Source organism: Rissa tridactyla, chromosome 9 (genome assembly GCF_028500815.1).
Source record: "Rissa tridactyla isolate bRisTri1 chromosome 9, bRisTri1.patW.cur.20221130, whole genome shotgun sequence".
NCBI lineage: Eukaryota > Metazoa > Chordata > Aves > Charadriiformes > Laridae > Rissa > Rissa tridactyla.
In genome coordinates this window covers 12,039,825-12,058,295 of record NC_071474.1, presented here as the reverse complement: position 1 = coordinate 12,058,295, position 18,471 = coordinate 12,039,825, and the positions used below count along the sequence as shown (strand labels likewise).

The 18,471-nt window shown below is 42.3% G+C and overlaps 1 protein-coding gene across 6 annotated transcripts in view; it reads left to right on the top strand.

Moving 5' to 3' along the window:
* Positions 1-3,499: 3,499 nt before the first annotated feature.
* Positions 3,500-18,471, top strand: part of SPPL2A (signal peptide peptidase like 2A) — a 28,018-nt gene continuing 13,046 nt past the window's right edge. For 2 of the 6 annotated variants that reach the window (XM_054213772.1, XM_054213770.1), the window contains exons 1-8: positions 3,503-3,841; positions 7,498-7,617; positions 8,892-9,074; positions 9,885-9,974; positions 13,271-13,404; positions 15,555-15,706; positions 16,692-16,788; positions 17,798-17,899. In XM_054213772.1, the coding sequence (XP_054069747.1) occupies positions 3,788-3,841; positions 7,498-7,617; positions 8,892-9,074; positions 9,885-9,974; positions 13,271-13,404; positions 15,555-15,706; positions 16,692-16,788; positions 17,798-17,899 (932 nt within the window). In that variant the 5' untranslated portion in view covers positions 3,503-3,787. Of the gene's footprint in view, positions 3,842-3,954; positions 4,192-7,497; positions 7,618-8,891; positions 9,075-9,884; positions 9,975-13,270; positions 13,405-15,554; positions 15,707-16,691; positions 16,789-17,797; positions 17,900-18,471 lie in introns of those variants that run through there. The other 4 variants (XM_054213773.1, XM_054213771.1, XM_054213774.1 and 1 more) reach the window with 4 other exon arrangements.

Genomic DNA, 18,471 nt, shown 5'->3' with positions numbered 1-18,471 from the left:
TTAATGCATGCTAATGTGACTTTCCTGCATAATGGCATATGAGGAAGGCTTTCACTAGTTTCTTTCAACTACTTTAAACATCCCCTTTGAAAATGCATTTGAATTGGCTGTTCTCTCCACTGCATAATGTCCAGTGAACTAGGGTATCTCTTGCTAGCAAGGACTGGTATTTACTGGTGTTCAGATAAGGCTGTTAGTACATGCAGAAAAGTTGCTAGACGTGTGTTTGTATTAATAAATAATTCTTAAATACCAGTCTTTCTGTTTTGGATCACTTTCTTGCCAGGAGATAGAGATCCCATCAGGCTGTTGCATGTGTCCTCCTGTTTGCCGTGTGTGTGTGTGTCTCACAGAGATGGCAGGTTTTGGTAACGATGTTCCCCATGTCACTTTGATCAAGAGGTTTCACAGTGTTATCTTGCTGTCTTGTTCCAGGCTCCAGCCAAAAAGCTGTGAAAATATGAAGCACTGAAAGAGACCGTTTATAGGGTGGGATAAAATTTTCTTTGGTTAAGCCACTTCCTTTTCCTTGTCACCTGCTCTATTCTGCCCTAATTACTCTACCACCCACTGAATTTCTTAGAAATATATTTACATTCAGTATCTGGGTCAATGTTCTCTCTTAGTTCTTAGAAATTAATACAACATATTAACAATTCCTTCATCCCTTTGAAGCTTGTTTATTGATTAATGAACCCCAAATCCTCTCCTTATGATTTTTTTTTGTATGACATAACTGTTTTGCAATCGTAGTCCTTTTAAAATTATGCAGTGTGTTCTCTTAAATATCTAATGCAGATAGCCACCTGTATAAATCTGCCTACCTAACAAGGCAACTATTTTCTGATTGTGGCGTTTTATGCAAAATTAACAGAATTAGACAATAATTCAAAGTTAAGCTAATAAAATAGCAAATTTAATTAGATATACAGGGAAAGGAACAGAAAAAGGAGATTGGTTGGAATAAATTTACTCAAAAGCCGAGAGGCTGATAAATATGAAAAAAACATAAAGTAGCACTTAATGCAATGGGAGAATCAGGAGAATGGCATTTGAAGGGAAAATGTTCTGGATGTCTTTCCTTGTGAGTCAAATAATTTGTGTTTAAAAGTGTGCGTGTATGGTGGAAAACAGGCAGGGGGATGGAAGCGATAATTTCGTGATCCCTTTAAACAGGATTTCAATATATGCATGTATACTATTATTCAAGCAGTTTCTTTTTTGTTATTTAGTTTCAGTTTTCACTTTCTAACTAATGTGCTCAAAGCCTACGTTAAACATCTCTGTTCCTTAACGCTTTGAAATGCTTCAGGAATGCCTGAGTTAAGTGACAGATTTTATTTGATGTTGATGTGGTTGGGAAAGGGATTTTTCCGAGTGTTGTTTCTCTTCTTTTCTCTGATGGAAATAATTATGGTGGTATAGAAAGGATGCAATTCTTGGTGTGGATTTTCTGTATTTTACACGGATTATGAGTAGAAGCTGTATTGTTCATTCCAAATAAAGAATTTCAGGTTTAAAACTGGAGGAAAAATTAAAAGAAAAGAAAAAAAAACCTTTTAGGCTTTTAAGTCATTCTTCAGGCTCTGAAGGTCTTTATAACCTAGTTTCTTCTGCCTGGGATTGGAAATAACATATATGAATAAAATCTAGTCATTCTCATAGTGCTGAAATCTGAGACTAGATCATCTGGTTTTAGTTTTGGTTACATATTGAAGCTAACGGTAAAAATTATGGACTACTTAAGTTGCCAATAAAGATTACCTAAGAAGGTTTTACTGATGTCCTGATCATGAGCTGCCCATGTCCTGAGCTAACGCTAGGGCTCCTCAGTGCAGCTATTTCTAACCTGCACAGTCCCACTGGACTGCGGGGAATGCGTTTAACCTAAGAGATGCTTACACGATGCCTTTAAACATGCATCGAGGCAGGGGAGATCAAACCAAACGTACACTTTGTGGGACAGCAATTTCCTTTAAATAAAAGGAAATTGTACTTCTAGTATTTCTCCTCGGTCCACTTTTTTTTTCAGCTGCAGACAGAATAAAAACTGCTGTGCTTTCCTGGGGAACGCAAGGAGCGGGATTAGTATTTGGTAGGGCAGGACACCCTGTGGAATCTGATCCTGTGAGCAGCTACGTGCTTCCAATTCAAATGAAACACTTCTTCCATGCCTGAAATACGCTGTCATGTACATACCCCTCTCTCTTTACAGATCACAGAATTTATAGATGTATTGAAATAATCTGCATTAATCTGTCATCCAGATCTTGTTAGATTCAGAAGTAGAGAGAGCAGTTGGCATAAAGTGTCGTGGTTACTCTGACAACAGCACCAAAATAGAAACATGCAGATGGACAATGTACTAGCTGTTTTTTTAAAATACCAATTCTGCATGGAATATGAATTATTAGCTGTGTCATGGTGTGCCATTATCTTTCACTGTTTAAATACAGTAAATTGTTAGATACGCTTCTGCAGTGTAGCAAGTCTACAAGATGCATAGGCCTGTTCTGTTGTCACTGGGGGACAGTTTGCTTGTTATCATCAAAATATCCGTATTGATCAAAACGCTACTTATTTACAGGTAGGTAAATGTTATGAAGATTTTTGCAGCAACAGAACAACTTACTGAAAATTTGCTATACTGTGGTGGGAACTGTTCCCTGTAGATATTTTTACATGGCTTTGTCCTTAAATTCACACAGAGGGAAAACCACACATGCAGGAACCTCCTTCTTCCGTGGTAATAACTAATAACCACTTAGTTTGTGAGCCACTCAAGCGGGTGGGTTACCCACTTTAGGCTTTGATTTACAAATGCTGGACTGCAGATGAGCTCTCATCCTCTTGCCTCTCTCTTCCCTCACACCTCTGCTGTCTTGACCACGGCCACATCCCCTCCTTTTTCTCATAATCTTTCCTATCTTTGCCTCTTCCCCGTGCCCGCTGGCCCCGAGGCAGCCCGGCCCTTTGGCATAACCAGTGCTTGAAAACCTCCAGGAAAGATGTTGCTCAACTTCCTCAGCTGGTAAATCACAGAGTTGCTTTGGTCTGTCTCCTTCCTGCAAATCATTGCTGGCTCTTCCAGCTGCTGCATCGCAGCCCTTGTTGTGCTTTCAAAGCATGGAAGACATCTCTGAATTTTTATATTTTTTTAAAATTTTTTTTTTAGTGCAAACAATTCAAGTTCCCTTCAAACTTTTGTTATAAGCCGGGCCTTGCTGTTTCTTGTACTTGTTGCTCGCCCTGCAGACAGACCGCGGCCCCCAGGGCCTGGTCACCCTGACAGACGGAGTGAGGTGAAATACTCCGATTTGGGGCAAACCCGACCGTTCCCTTTTATTTCTAACGGCTGTGGAGGGTTTCATGTCGCGTTGAGCACCTCAGACCCGCCGGCGGTGAAGCTGCCGGGTGGGGGCACGACAAGCTGACCGCCAGAAGGCACAGGGCAACAAGCAACGCGGGGGGGCCGCCGGGCAGCGCCGGCGGGAACACGCGTGGCCGGGGCCCTCCTCAGGGCAGACCCCTCGCACCCGGCCCGGGGACGCCCGGCAGCAGGAGGCGGCCCGGGGTGTTCGTCCCCCCCGCCGGCAGCACCGCCCCGGGCCGAGGGGGCCGCGCCGTGCCGCTGCCCGCGCCGGCAGCTCCTGCAGCAGCCGCCATCGTCCGCGGCGGACGGAAGAGGAAGTGGCGCCCCGCCGGCAGCCGGCGGCGGTGAAAGGCTCCGCGGGGGGAGCCCGAGCCCAGCCGAGGCCCTTCCCCGAGCGGGCGGCGGCGGAGGACGATGAGGGCCGCGGGGCTGCTGTGGGCCGCGCTATGGGGCCTGCTGCTCCCGACGGTAAGCGGCTGCGCTGCCCTCGCCGCGGGGGGCGCCGGGTGCGGGCTGGCGGCGGGGCCGCGGGTGGCGGCGGCGGCGGAGCCGGCCGAGGGGGTCCCTCTGTCCCTGGAACCCTTCCCTGAGGGACCCGGCCCCGTGTCTCCCGTTCCCGCCGGCCGGACCGGGCTGTGCCCCCGACGCCTCGGCGGCGACGCGGTTCCGGAGCGTGTCCCGGCGTCAGGCAGGGCCCCCGGCCCGCTCCCCTTCCCCGGGCGGCGCAGGCCCGGCCCGGCTCCTGTCACGCCTTGGCGGGTGTGGATAACAAACGTGCCGGGTGCCTGGGTAGATAAAGGCTGGTGCTGTTTTTGGAGGTATGTAAATTGGGATGCCGGGTTAGGTGGTGGCGTGTGTTTGTGTCCTGGTTTTCGGTTTGTTCACCTTCAGTGCCATGTTGGCTCCTGTGTGGGGCATCTTCTCCCTGCGCACAGGTGCGCGTCCCTGTGGGAACGCGGTAGCTCATCTTCTGCCCCATGGAGCAGTGGAAGGCACAGATCTCTGTGATCTTCAGCAGTGTTAAAGGCGTGTTTGTGTTAAATGCTGCCTCACTAAAACGTTTTGTTGTTGGGATTTTGTTTGTTGGCTCGTTTTTAACATAATTTTTACTTTGTTTTGGTAAGGCAGGGCACTTTCCCGTGTCAGGAGTGTGGATGCACTCAGCAGTAGGTGCACAGCGCAGTCCATCAGTGCCTTGAGAGCACCTTTGGGTGAAGCAGCTCGTGTCTCTGCGAAGCGTTCCCCCGCTGTTTGTGAGCCCCAGGTAGCTGTCATCGGCTGCGCTGGGGCTTTCTGAGAGTGGCTTTGCTCCTCACCCTAGTGGTCTGCTGCTGCTGACAAGGGAAGGAGCTTTTCCTGCCCTCCTGTAAGACTCCAGGCCCCGTGTCCTGCCTCCTCCTTTGCTCCACAAACGCGCTTGTAGCAGTGGTGAGCGTTAGACCTGGTCATTCAGCCTCAAGAACAGTGTCCTGAGACTAACAGCATGGGGAGCTGATGCTGGGGAAGGCAGTGGGTGTTTGGGGAAGGACCACTGCTGCTCTCTGAGCATGTTCCCCTGGGTCGCAATGTTCAGAGGGAGGGAAGAGGGGACAGTTTGTGTGTCACGGGGCCACTGGCAGAACTACAAAATGGTGCTTGTTCTGTTCATGCCTAATTTTTCCTTACCTTTTTACATTTCTGTGAGGTTTACGTTGTTACTTGCTACATACAAAATACCTTCTCCTGGTTCTGTACCTTTGAGTTTCTTGTACATCTTATCTATATGCTGTGACGGATGTTGTAAATATAGGCTTGGTTTTGTCTCTGTGTCCACTGGTTCATCTAACTTGCAGTATTCTACATGGTGGGTTTACCAGTGCACTCCAAAGCTCAACAGTCAGCCCAAGCTTATGTCCCTGCACTGACAGGGATGTGTTAGGAAAAATAAGGATTAAGAGACAGTATGAGATGTCTTCTTCTATATCAAAGATATTATACAGGAAAATTACACAAGAAAAGTTTAAAGGTGGTAAAGGAAGGAAATATGATGGGGGAGCCAGCTGACAGAAGTAGGAAGACATTTGTTTGAAGGTGGGGGGGTGTTGGGAATTGTCTGAACCTGGAGGGAAAGGAGATGCTGATGCCCCTTTAGGTGAGGAGAGTGGTCACGCCTCTGCGCCACGCGGGAGCGTTTTTATGGGGGAGCAGGTCAGCCGATGGACGCAGGTTAATCTGTTCAGGAGTGGTTTTGTGGACACACTCTTAGTCTTCTACTTAAAGTAACGGGATTGAAAATGTGCTCAATAAGAAATTTTTCCTTTGCGCCTATGCTGAGAGTAAGATTTGTTTTATACTGTTGGGCAGCACAGCTGACTGCAGGGCCATGCACCCAAACTAGTAGCCCTTGTCTGTTGTGAAAGAAGGATGCTGAAGCAATTGGAAAATAATAAAAGTTCAGCTGGATGCAACAGGATTTCAGTGGAGATGTTCCAAGTGAGGTGTAGTGTTTCTCTTCATTTTTAGCTTCTACATGCTGATGAATACATGAGGGTAAACGTCATGCTGTGGTCCTCCCTCCCCACATCTCGTGAGCACGAATTTTGGTTCCTGATTCATCCCCAGAGAAGGAAGCTTGCCAAACAAAACATGCATATCGAATAAGCGTGTAATCGCTCCTTCTAGGTAGACTTAACGCTTGTGTGGCATTAACGCTTGATTTCCGGGAGCCCAGAAAACACGTATTATTCTACTTCATGAAGCAGAAAGAGCTTTTAATGGATGGAAACATCTGGGGTTTGCACCTGTTGGAAGTCTTTATTGCTTTTAATTTGCCATTAGCTTACACTTTTAGGTGAGTGCACTTAAGAAGGAAGCTTGGTAATTTTTGTGCTGACCGTAAATTGTGGAACAACTTATTTTAGCTGACAGCTGAAGGACTGTTATATGTTAAACAGTTAATGTGCTCAGGCCCTTTGACACAGTTCTCCCAGCAGATGTTCACACGCTATGGCCAATATAATGGATTCCTCTGAAGAAGGTTTTTTGCTATTCAACCCAGGCAGACATAGACCTCTGAAACAATACTGTCACATGTTTTTCTTTTCTCTCTAGTTCTCACTTGCCGCAGAATACTGATACACTAGCCTGAGGAGAAATGCCTCTATAGCACGGCTAATGATTCGCATTTTTCATCGGACAAACATTTGGGCTTTCCCCCCTTACCCATGCCTGCTTCTAGCTTAATATCTCAGTGTTCTTTCAGGCAAACGTGACATTTACAACAGGATTTGGTTGTTGGTTTGTTTGGATTTTTTTAATCTATTGATACTTCCTGATACTGAGGTCAGTTTCTCTCTCTAGAAAAACAGTCAAAATGAGATCATCTCCCAGTTTTATTAAGGTGATTATTCTTTGAGATACAAATGACGCTTATTTGTTTTCACCGCTTTGCAGCTGTAGCAACATCTAATCCTTAGTCTGTTCATTTATCCACTTAGGTACCTGACCTTCGTTAGTATATTCACGTTTGGGGAGAAGTAGGTATCCCTAAAATTATCAGAAGTTTTAAAATTCGTATATATTAGTAAATAACACAAAACATATGAAGGACTCTGAAGAGTGATCTTATGAAACACCAGTATTTCCTCAACTACACAGATTCTTCTGAAAGTACATTAGTTGATCTCTTTGTGTTTAGAGTTATTTGATAAAAAATACTCTAGGAATTGCCATATAAACCTTCATTAGTAGGGGAAATTCTGGAGTCTGCAATGAGGGAAAGACTTCAATCCACTTTTCCATGTACTGTTTTAATTGCTTTCTGTGCAAAATTTTACACTTTTTGGAAAGCATAGGATACAGAATCTGAAATAATTTGCCTGGGTTTCTTGGTGGTATTCTACTTGGTGACATGAACTGTACATGTAACAGATACATTGTATTTACAGTGACTTGATTTTTACTATTTTTCCATCCTGCTTTCAAGCTACCCATCTCTCGTGGAATCAATCATTATGTAAAATAATTAGTTGAATAAATTCCTTTTCTCCGAACAGCTCTTTCTCTTCCTAACAGCTTTTTAGAGGAGTATCTGTATACTGATATTCTGAACTTTGTTTAATTTGGAACTCGCTGGTTTATTGCAGGTAGCTGCAGATGAGGGGATCCTGCACGCTTCTGGAAATGGTGTGCCTCCAGTAACAAAGGATTACTGCATAATTTACAATTCCAATTGGGTATCTCTTCCAAAGAGCCTGGACAATGCTGTAAGTACCTTAGAATCATACTGCCTAAGAAAACTAGAATGCAATATGAATTTGCGTCAGCTATAACTGGTCTTCAAAATTTTGAGTTAAATAGGTGCTACATTGAATGCTTACCTGTTTGGGTTGTGTGGTGTCCCTCTTCTATCCCGCCGCCCTCCCCTCTCCCAAATAAAATCTCTGTAGTGAGCGTTTCTGTACTTTAAAAAGTCAGCTTCTAAAGTTTACAAAGGTGATTCTCTCTTTGTGTTTAGAACTGGTTTTAAATATGTTTATATATTCAACTGATATTGTAAATTTTTTTTCTTCCAGTATTATCAGTATGTCCAAGTTTTAGATTTGGGAGTAAAACTTCCGTTTATTTGTTTACAAAAAATGATATAAACTTGTGAAACAGTTTTCTTACTTTGATTCATCAGTTTGATGTTCTCTTTAATCGTCTTGAATGCATCTGGTGGAATAGGAGATTATCTGGAATGTATCATCATGCCGTGTTTTCTGAGTGTGTGTCTCTGAGCCAAACTAGGGTGTGAGGCAGAAACAATTTTTTTTTTTTTTTCTTTAGGCATTCTTCTTATAAACAGGAAATATTTTGTGTTTGGAAGTACTCAAGTCAGTCTTCTCTCCCCTTCTGTCACTCATTAGCAGGTTAACTCAGTGTAAAACAGAGTAAAAACCTTTTGTCTGCCCCAAACATCTTTGCTGTGCTACTTTGTCCCCAGGGATGTTTTGACTAACTAAAGAAAACTGACAATAATTTAAAAATAATTGTCAATATGGAATTGAACTTTGAAATAAGGATAGAAATTTTTATTTATTTATTTTTTAATTCTTTTGTAGGAAGTAATATGTTATCAGGCTCACCAACTGTTTTTGAACAAGCATTGTACTTCAGAACTCTGGTTCTATTGTATCCGTCAGTGCTCTTTTGGCTTGTGAAGCCTGGAAATATCACAGAGCGTACACTGGATTCCCCAGAACTGCAAGCAGTTATTTTCCTATATAAGCAGTTTCTTATGTTTAAATTACAGCAACAACTGCCATGAAATTGCATTTGGAAACAGATATTTTGGCTATACTCTGCTCTCAGTGTCCCTCAGTATTGTAGGCTGCAGAAACTGCTGCTCTGATTTTATGTTCCTGAATTAATGATTCCTTTCTGTTATGCCTCTTTCTGGCAAACCTCAAATTAGGGAGCATAGTAATGTCTTCTAGATTAGTTCATAGCATCAAATTTCCTACTTTCATCACGTTCCTCGTCTCCCTCTTCACTGCAGACTTTCAGCGCTTTGGAAAACCTGACTTCTACGGTACTCTGCAATTCTTCTGAAGTTCCTTCTGGCTCAATGAAGGACAAAGCAGTTGTCGTGATGAGAGGAAACTGCACTTTTTTGGAGAAAGCAAGAATTGCACAAAGTTCAGGTGCTAAAATGCTGTTGATTGCCAGTAAACCTAGGCTGGTAAGTTACATCAGCCAGTTCTCTTCTGTAGTGAAAGAGCATCTCACCTATTTGGCCTGATGAGGGTTGTGCAGGGTTAGCTGAGAGAAACCCCAAAGCAGAGGACCCCGGCGATGTGTGGGATTCCAGCTTGAGCCTTTAACCTGCCCCACAGGGTGCTGCGCTGGCTCGACTGCTGGTCCTGAGACCGAGAGGGTCGTTCCAAGCTCTGTGCAACGCTGTCTCACAGCATCTAAAAGAATGTACAGCTCAATTGCATTTTTAATCTGTCCCTTTAGTCATGTTTCTGAATGCAAATGCTTGTCTTTATCCTTCCCTCATTTTAGTGTCCTCTGAACTCCCTGTAATCTTAGGTGATAGTGTTTTAGACAAGTGTGACAAAAATAAGCCAGGAAAATGTAATCCAAAATTGGAAATAAAAAAAGGCATTTTGAGATACCTTTACAGATAATTCTGTTGCTTTGTTGTTCTCTATTACAGCTGCAACATTTACAAATATTTTCAATTTATGAATGTATGTGATTCTCATCAAAAGATAATCTGTTTTAAAAGCATAGAGAATAAAAGCAGAGTTTTGATCATCCCTTGTGGTACTATAAAAGCACAAGAACTTTATGAATCCAGATGTGTTGGTAGTATCACCTGTTTTGATTTAAGTACATCTGTCTTCATTGACCTTTTGCAAAAAGTGATGAATAAGCACACACACACACCCAATACACTGAAATTTAAAGGATAATCTGCTTTTAGGGTTCTAACCTGCTTTGCAAGTAGGTTCAACAGGGTGATCACTGACACTTTCTCTTTTAGTCTCCTCTTTCAGATAACAAGACTGATTTTGAAGATGTGACTATTCCAGTTGCTCTTATAAGATATAGTGACATAGTAGATATGCAGCTGGTGAGTAATATAATTCCAGCATGTTCTGGTTTGTATAAACTTATGTTTTTGAACAAATAAATAAAATAATTTCAGGTCAGATATGGATGTCTACCTCATTTGAATGTGCATAGATACTGCTCACAGTCTCATAGAAGAAGATGGATATTAAGTCGTGGAAGTGCTAGTCTTCCTATTCAGGTTAATTTGAGAGAACGATTAATTAGAACACTAAGAATGGGAAACATAATACCTAACTGGAGGGAGGGTAATCTTAGAAGTCTTCCTGCTAAACGAGATTATCAGCCTTCCAGCAGATTTGTATACAATTGCAGATGCCTGATGTACGTCAAGAGCTATAGCCTGAGAGGGCTGTTCCTGCAGCACAGAAGCTAGAGCAGCTGAGCTTCTATCTGCTGGCGCGATATCTTTCAGGCAAGCAGTACCTTATCAGGTTGGATCTTGAGGGAAGGCGTGAGGGTGGTTTTGTCTTTGCCAGATGATGAGAGCTCTCTTTATATGGCGTGACAGCAGCTCTTACAGAGGAGTTTGGCAGTATAGTTTGAGTTTCTGCTGATGAGTTTGTGGTGAGATGCCAAGCCTGTCTCATTAAAATGTGGCAGCTGTGGTATCTCCTACGCTTTGTAAGCAGGGGAGTTTGTTTTGGGGGTGTTTGGAGTTTGTTTTCCTTGACAAGTAATATTAGGATACAGAATATGGCAGAGGGTTTTAAAGAAAACAGTCTCTTCTCTTCAGTGTGGCTTTTCCTGGTGTTATTTTGTTGTTGTTTTGTGTTTTATTTAGTGTTAAAACAGCTTTGCTAGGCAGGAGTTGCACTGCATGTGTTTTTCTGTGAATAGCAGAGGCTAGCACTAACCTGTCTAGTCTTAGCTGCTTGGATTGAATTTGCAAGCTCACTTCACCATTTCTGCTCTTAACCTTCAGAGCTGCCATGGGAGGTTGTCTTAGGTAAGTATGCAAACTGAAACCATGCCTAGATGTATAGGACTTTGGTTGTTTACTGTCTGTTCCCATTAAAGATTGGTTCTTGCCGAGCATTGACATGACTGAAGGTTTGTGATGACTGTCCCCAGTCTGACATAGTCTTGGTGAACACTGTGTTTTGGTTCGGGTTGTCCTCTGTCTTCAGGTTTGTTCCTTCAAGCAAGACAAGTGTTGTTTCCCCAGTTGAGTGGTCTTAAGATGCGCCCTACTAACATGAAAGGAAACTAGGCCAGAGTTAGATCCCTCATTTGTTCTGAATCTTCTCTGCACCTCTCTCTTGGCTGGTGTCATGTGGAATCACTTCTGTACAGCTGTAGTAATTCACCAGTGTAACTTTGCTAGTGGATTAGTGTGCCAGATGGTGTCTCACACTGCTGTTGAATCAAAGAATTTGGTTTTGTCTTATAATGAGACTGCCTTCATAAAACACAGCCCAGACTACGAGTGATCTTTACTAGTTCTGATGTAGTTTTGGTCAAAGTCTTCTGTCGTGTGACTGGCAGCTGTTGTTTTGAATGATATGTGCTGCTTAGAAGCTGGGAGCCATTGTACTCTTCCAGCAACGGTTCTATTTCTATTTTAACTCTTTTCAAGGCTTCCAACTTTCCCCTTTTATTTAGAAGAGAGAGACAGTACCAGTCTGAGGGTAGCTGGTTTGTCAAAGCATTCTTTCTACTTTTTCAGAAGACTTCATCTCTTAGCTTTCATGCAAGTCAGGCTTATTATGAGTCTTGACAGCAGTAGCAGAGTGTTATAAACCTCCTAGTTAGTGGCCCGCTGTCTTGCAGAGGAGTTACCTGATGCGATGTGTTTGATTCTGACGTTCTCTGTGCTGGAAGTTGAGACCTTGCAAGTTTCTAGTGAAGAGCAAAACAAATAGGAACAAAAGGAAACAATCACTCTAGATTCTAATCTGAATTATGCTTTATAAGATTTATGAAACTTAAAGGAAAAACTGGAATAAGACATGTTGGAATTGAATACTAAAAATGTATAAGCCTTTAGGTTTCTTGGGTTTTTTTGGAGCTTTTTTGTGTCTGTCTGTGTTTTGGTTTATTTTGTTTCTTTACATACAGGATGTTGTAATTTGAATAGGGTTTTTTTTGCCTTTGTCTAATGTTATGTTCCACTTCGTACAACTTCAATGTTTCACTAGAATTTAATTTTCTTTCTTGTTTTCTGAACTTCCATAACTTCAGGCAAAGGAATGATTCTGACTTCTTTAGCCTGCAGTAAGGTTAATAACCATAATTAGATAATTCAGATGCTGAGTTGAATGAGCTTTCTTCACATATGGCCAGTGTATTCCACTGCACTACGCGGCTTCCCATTCAGTCTCTTCACTGCCCGTTTGATCTTCCTATAGCCAAACGTGTCTGGCATGTTCATCCCCTCCTGCTTTTCTCCCACACGCAGCCTGTTAACAAATCCATTTTTCTGCTGCATCTCTAAAGTCTGTTTTCACTGCAGGATTGCTTTAGACACCTTAACTGACTTTGACTACAACAGCAACCTTTTCTTCCCTACCACCTCCCATTTCCTGTCAAATTATCATCCTTTCTTTGTTTCTTAAATCTCACCTTTCAGTCAAGTGGAAGCATCTTGGGTTTGCTTTCAAGATTTTTTGTACAATTCGGTACCAGTTACGTCTCTGCGCTCCCTACCATCTTCTTCAGTGCCCTTCAGATTATTGGTTTTTTACTTGGTTTTACATTTTTTAAGTAGTGTGAAACTGCTTTCTTTTCTTTTGAATCCATCTCAAATCACATTTGTGTAAAGCTGGTAGTACATAACTTTCTGCCACCTTGAGTTTTCACTGTGTCCTATGTGAAGCATCGTGCCCGCATCTGAACTGTGCGTTTAGTGGTGTCAAGAGCTAGAGGCAGACCTGCTGATATCTCAGTGGACCTGCGAGTTTGTATTTCAAGTTGATTGACTCGGATATACTTTTGTGCAGAGCAGATGTCTTTGATAGTACTTGGTATATTTGGGGGATGAAAAGCATTTGGGCTAGAGGCACAGTTTCTGAGAAGTGTTGAAAGAATGCAGAGAAGTACCATTTTGCCTTGTGGTCTGTTTCCACAGCGGTAGTAATAGGGTTATGTTCAAACCTGACCTTCCAGAAAGGCAGCATGGAAAGCATTGCTTCTTTGCAACGACTGAGGCAAATACATGGGATGTCTTGTGCAGTAAGGTGAAAACTTGTTCTCGGCATTGTGTGGAGCAGGAAATCATGATGTGCGTCTTGCTGGAAAATAAGCAATGTAATTTCTTTGTTGTCCTTATGAACCAACCTGTATGTTATTTTTCAGGCGCTTGGAAATGAAGTTAACGTGACTCTGTATTCGCCACCTTTGCCAGAGTTTGATTACAGTATGGTTGTCATCTTCCTAATTGCAGTGTTCACAGTGGCACTAGGAGGCTACTGGAGCGGAGTAGCAGAACTGTAAGTTTGTTAAACAGAACTGCTTAAATTACATGGACTACAAATTTTGTGAAGACTGTAACTATGATCAGTGAGAAATTATGTTCTTTTAGGTTGGTAGTTAAAAAATTAGAACATCTACGTGCAATTAGCTGCTTTGCCATGAAATGCTTGAGCACTGCGACCTTTGAAGAATCATGTAGGTCTCTGAGGAACCTTGAGTAGTAGATTGTAAAAGTCCCTGGGGGATAACACAGCTCTTGGGAGGAGGAATGAGTTAACTTTTTGACAAATTACCAAATACCCTATAACTAGCATCATAATACACCAATATCCATGATAGAAAGTAGGTATTTCAATCACACACTTAAAATCCAGTGATCCAAGAGGTACACACATAGTTGTATGTAGCGCCTGTGCTGGCAGGGATCTGTACAACTGCTCCATCCCAGCTGGCTGTGCAGCACCCTCTGGGACGTCTCTGCACCGCACTGCTGTCTCTGGGAGCCCTGGGGAACGCTGTTGGGTTGTGTCTGGGTGGCTCCAGACAGTTAAAAGTCCAACCAGGCTTATCTGCTTCAGCTCTGTGCGTTATCTGGTGGAGCGAGAGAGCCGGGGGCAATGGCAGCTCTAGGACTGGGCTGGGGCAAGGAGGCAGCAGCAGTCCCGGTGCAGGGAAGGGGCGGGAGTGGAAATGGGAAATGCAGGGACAAGAAGGGTGGTAAGGGTTTCTGCCCTGTGCTTGGGGGGTGTGCTGCTTTGCCTAGTGAAGTGAAGCACACTCGATGCACAAGAACTGTGTTTAGTCTGGGGTTTAACTGGATATAGCCGGCCTTTCAGGCATATTCTGCAGTATTTCTTGGATGTCTGCGGACACTGAATGGAGCACTGTGTGTTGCTACCTGGGGCTTCCCGTTCGCAGTGGCGTTCTAGTGCTTTGCTCCCCAGAACAACAGGGAGTGGATTGTATGTGATAACAGCAGGTACCTCTTTCCCACTAGTTATGCAAATCTAGTGATTTTAAAGAGATTAAAGAAGTAGAAGGAGGGGGGGTGTGCATGTTTCTTTTTTTTTTTGTAAAGGTTGGATCTGATTATGCATCTTTTTTACCCTGCAGTGCTATAGGGTGTGGCTGCACTGAATGCTAAAATAACAAAATGTGATGCTGTCTCCCATATTGAAAAATACCTAGATGTAATTATATTAAACTTGTTAAGGTGCACTTTCATAAATCTAGGGTGAGCTTTTTTTTTTTTTTTAAAAGCTGCTTATTCAAAGCATGTCCTCTGAGAAGGTGATTCATCTAACAAAGTGCCTTGCTCCTGTGGGTTTTTCTCTTTTGAAGGTAGCTCTTTCAGTGCTGAATTCAGCATTTTGTAGGTAGGTCCTGGGATTCGCCAGGAACATGCTATCTGATGGGCAAGTTGCACTAGCGTCTGTACTCAAGAGTAGTAGGGCTATCTGCTCAAAGAACAAACGCAACAATTTAAGTCTCCTTATTTTGCATGCTGAGGTATAAATATGGAGTATATATGCACAGAAATACTATTCCCAGTGAAAATCCTGAGTTACGCCCCCTTCTCTTTCACTTACTCTGTAATTATGAGGTGTAAGGGTAAAACAACTAGTACTTAGTTACCTTCATTCTGCTAACATGAATGAGGTTTGCAGACGCTTAATGTCTGTCATTGATGTTTTAAAACAGTGTGTAATACCCATGATTTTGATTTATCATAGTCATATTTATCAGATTGACAACATTTAGCCCGAGAAATTCTATAGTCAGAGGTGATGCACTAATAGCATTGAGTGCATGCATCCTGAAAAGGAGTTTAAGAGGTTTGATATTGGACTGTTTTTCCACACATGGATCAGGGTTTTGGTGGGGGGTACTCCTTAAAGTTGGCAATCACTACACAACCGGAAAGGAGGGCAGTTAAGAATCTTTTCCTTGTGATCTATGCTAGGTTAGAAGTTCCTTTCTCCATTAAGAGAGAAATTCAAACAATAAGCATACAATTTTTCTGTATCTGTAAGTCTAGTAATGGTATGAAGGATTAGACTGAAATGCTGTGACTCTAAATGCTTTATAACCCAGAATTCTGGTCATAGTAAAACCTTTTCCTAATCTGTCATCTGAGATAAATGTGTGTGTTGTTTTCTTAAAACAGTGAGAATTTGAAAGCAATAGCAAGTCCTGGGGAGAGAGAAACAAGACGGAAGAAGGAAGAAAACGTTACTTTCACCCCTGTAACAGTTATCTTGTTTGTTGTCATCTGTTGTGTCATGCTGGTCTTACTTTATTTCTTCTACAAATGGTTAGGTAAGAAACAATGGATAATCTCATTTGGCTTATTTTTCTGCATGATCTTATTAGGTGTCCAAGTCTGAAAAGCTAGATTTCTAAATTAAAATTAATGTAATTTTTTAAATCGTTCTCTCCAGGTATGAGTGGAGGGTTGAAAAGATGTAGTTGCTACTTAAAAAAGAGAGCAGCTTTATTCCACTCTTTTACAAAGGCTGCCTTGACAGTGCTTATTCTGAATGAGGAAATGTGGAGGAGAAGTGACTAGTAAAAAAAGTACATGATATGTGTTGATGTTCCTGGGAAGGTGGCAATGATAACTTAGTAGTATTTAGAGTGAAAGCTTTTGTTAGGTATTTGTACATTGACATTGAGTTTGTGGTTGCAGGGCCGTAATTAAAGTACCAGGTGAAATGGCATTACCATAATGGAATAAATTCAAGCATATTAGCAATAAGCTAAGTTCTTGAATTATGCAATTTCAGTAATATACCGTTTCCAAACTGTTGGTTGATTTTTCTTTTTTTCTGCCCTCAAATCCTGCAACTAGAATCATTAGGCAGGTCTTGGGGATGCTGAAAACTTTATGCGTAAGCAAACAAAGTGATTAAAGGGAAAATTTGAAGTGAGGAGTGTTACCAGAAATTGAGAAAGCTGGTAGCTGTAAGATAGCACTTTGGTTTTAGCCATAACCGAATAAAAGTATGCGAAAGCAGTAACAGGCAATGTATTTCTTAAAGGGAGGGAAAATAAAATAGAAGTTTTTCAATTCAAAAGTTTAAAAACTCAGGTCTTTGCTTGATGAGAACTCTTGTCACAGGACAGACACTCAGAATTCAGCACTTTCTGTAATGGGCTGACTGTAGTCTCCAATGGCTGTATCGAGCAGTGCTGTAACTGTGAACAGGTTATATCAAATGTACATCGTTGTGTTTGCGTCCCGTTTGCTCTTTTTTCTATTGTATTTTGTCACTGATTCCCATCTTCCGTTCTTTTTATTCAGTGTATGTTATAATATCAGTCTTCTGCTTGGCGTCTGCAATGAGTCTCTACAACTGTCTTGCGGCATTGATAGGAGAGATACCGTTTGGGCAGTGCAGGTATTGTACGCGTTTCAGTTCTTACAAATGTAAAGTTTCTTTTGGGTATTTTCTGGTTGCTGCTCAAGATAGTGTGAAATACAACAGTTTGACAAACTGTTTCCTGTATTCTTTAGTGTGTGAGATTGTTAAAAAAGAAATTACAAGCTCCTTTAATAGATATTAAAGGCATCCATAGCATAATCAGCAGTGTGTTACCAGTGTCCAGGTAGCCTCTTCTTGCTGCTCCCAGTTAAATATCCTGCAGCTATTAGTGAGTATGGGAATGCCCTTGTTTCTTCCCCTGTATTTTCACTTTAAAAAAACCCCTAACGTTTAATGCAACAAATGCGCTTTTGAGGAAAAGAACCAATGCTTATAAGCCCAGAAGCCTAGGACTATGCTTGCGTATTACTTAGTACAGGATATTAGCACCAGGTGATCCAGTAGCCCATCAAAGGCGGAGATCGGGTAGAAGAGCCAGCAGGTTTTGCGTAAGCTGCAGGACAGGCGTTACTTCTCTCAGTTAGTATCGGTTCAAGAACTGTCCCAGAAAATTGAGTAGGCAGTGGAAACGGATATGGGCTCACAATTTTGCAATATATAGTTATTCCATTTTTAATCTTGTATTATGAGTCCTAAAATTGATCTTCCCCACCACCCCCTCTTTCTGGAATTGCGACATGACTGTCCCTCACTGACATAGTTCTGTTGGCATAATTGTTACATGACAGAAATGGATTAAATAAATCAATCTGCTTGCCGCCTTCCCTGGATGTGGTCGCTAAAACTAGTATTCCCATCAAATCCCAGCTTGGCTTGCTCTCCATGGGCGTGTTGCTAACGCAGCCCAGAGAAGGACTGGCGCTGGACTTGCCAGAGTAATGCCACCTGCGTCCAGATGGAACAAACGGGCCCAGGAGAAGCACTCAGGATGAGACCATCTTCTCAGCTTAAGGACCCGCAATAGCACTGGCATGTGTTTTGGCTGTTGCAGGCTTTCTTTTTTAATTTAATTATTTTCTTTCAGGATTGCATGTTGCAACAAAAGCATTGAAGTGAGGCTTATTTTTCTTGCTGCATTCTGCATAGCAGCAGCTGTCGTCTGGGCAGTGTTTCGAAACGAAGATAGGTGAGTGATGCACTCGGACTTAAAAGAGTAATATGAATAATTGTCATTAATGAACTTCCCATCATATAACTAATCCTAGAGCATAGCATCCTTCTAAACTCCAGTGCTGATTTCAAAAAAGTCATGAAAGTATTTATGAAGCTTAACAAGCATGGGAATTATAGAGAACAAAGCTATACAAATGAACCGTGTGGTAATTTGAAGTTACAATACATTATGAAGACGAGGAAGAACTAGCTTGATTGCTAATGATTGCCACAGAAGAAAAAAAAGTGCAAGAATAGCATAGGGACCATAGGACCTCTGCTTCCTATGGTCCAGTGGAAGCACAGGGCCACAAATGCACAAATGTCCTAGTACGGCTCTAAGTAGCACCTTGAGGCAGATGTTAAGCAGGGCGTCCAGTCAAGTGAGCAGTCGTACGAGTGAACACCCAGGCCCTCTTCTGGCCTGTCTTCAACTCATTTTCTCTGTAGGTCTCTGAGGAAGAACAGTTACCTATTTATGATCAGAGGCTAGCGTAAACTGACCATCTCGAAACTAGTATTTCTGTGGGTTTGGTAGCAATGCTT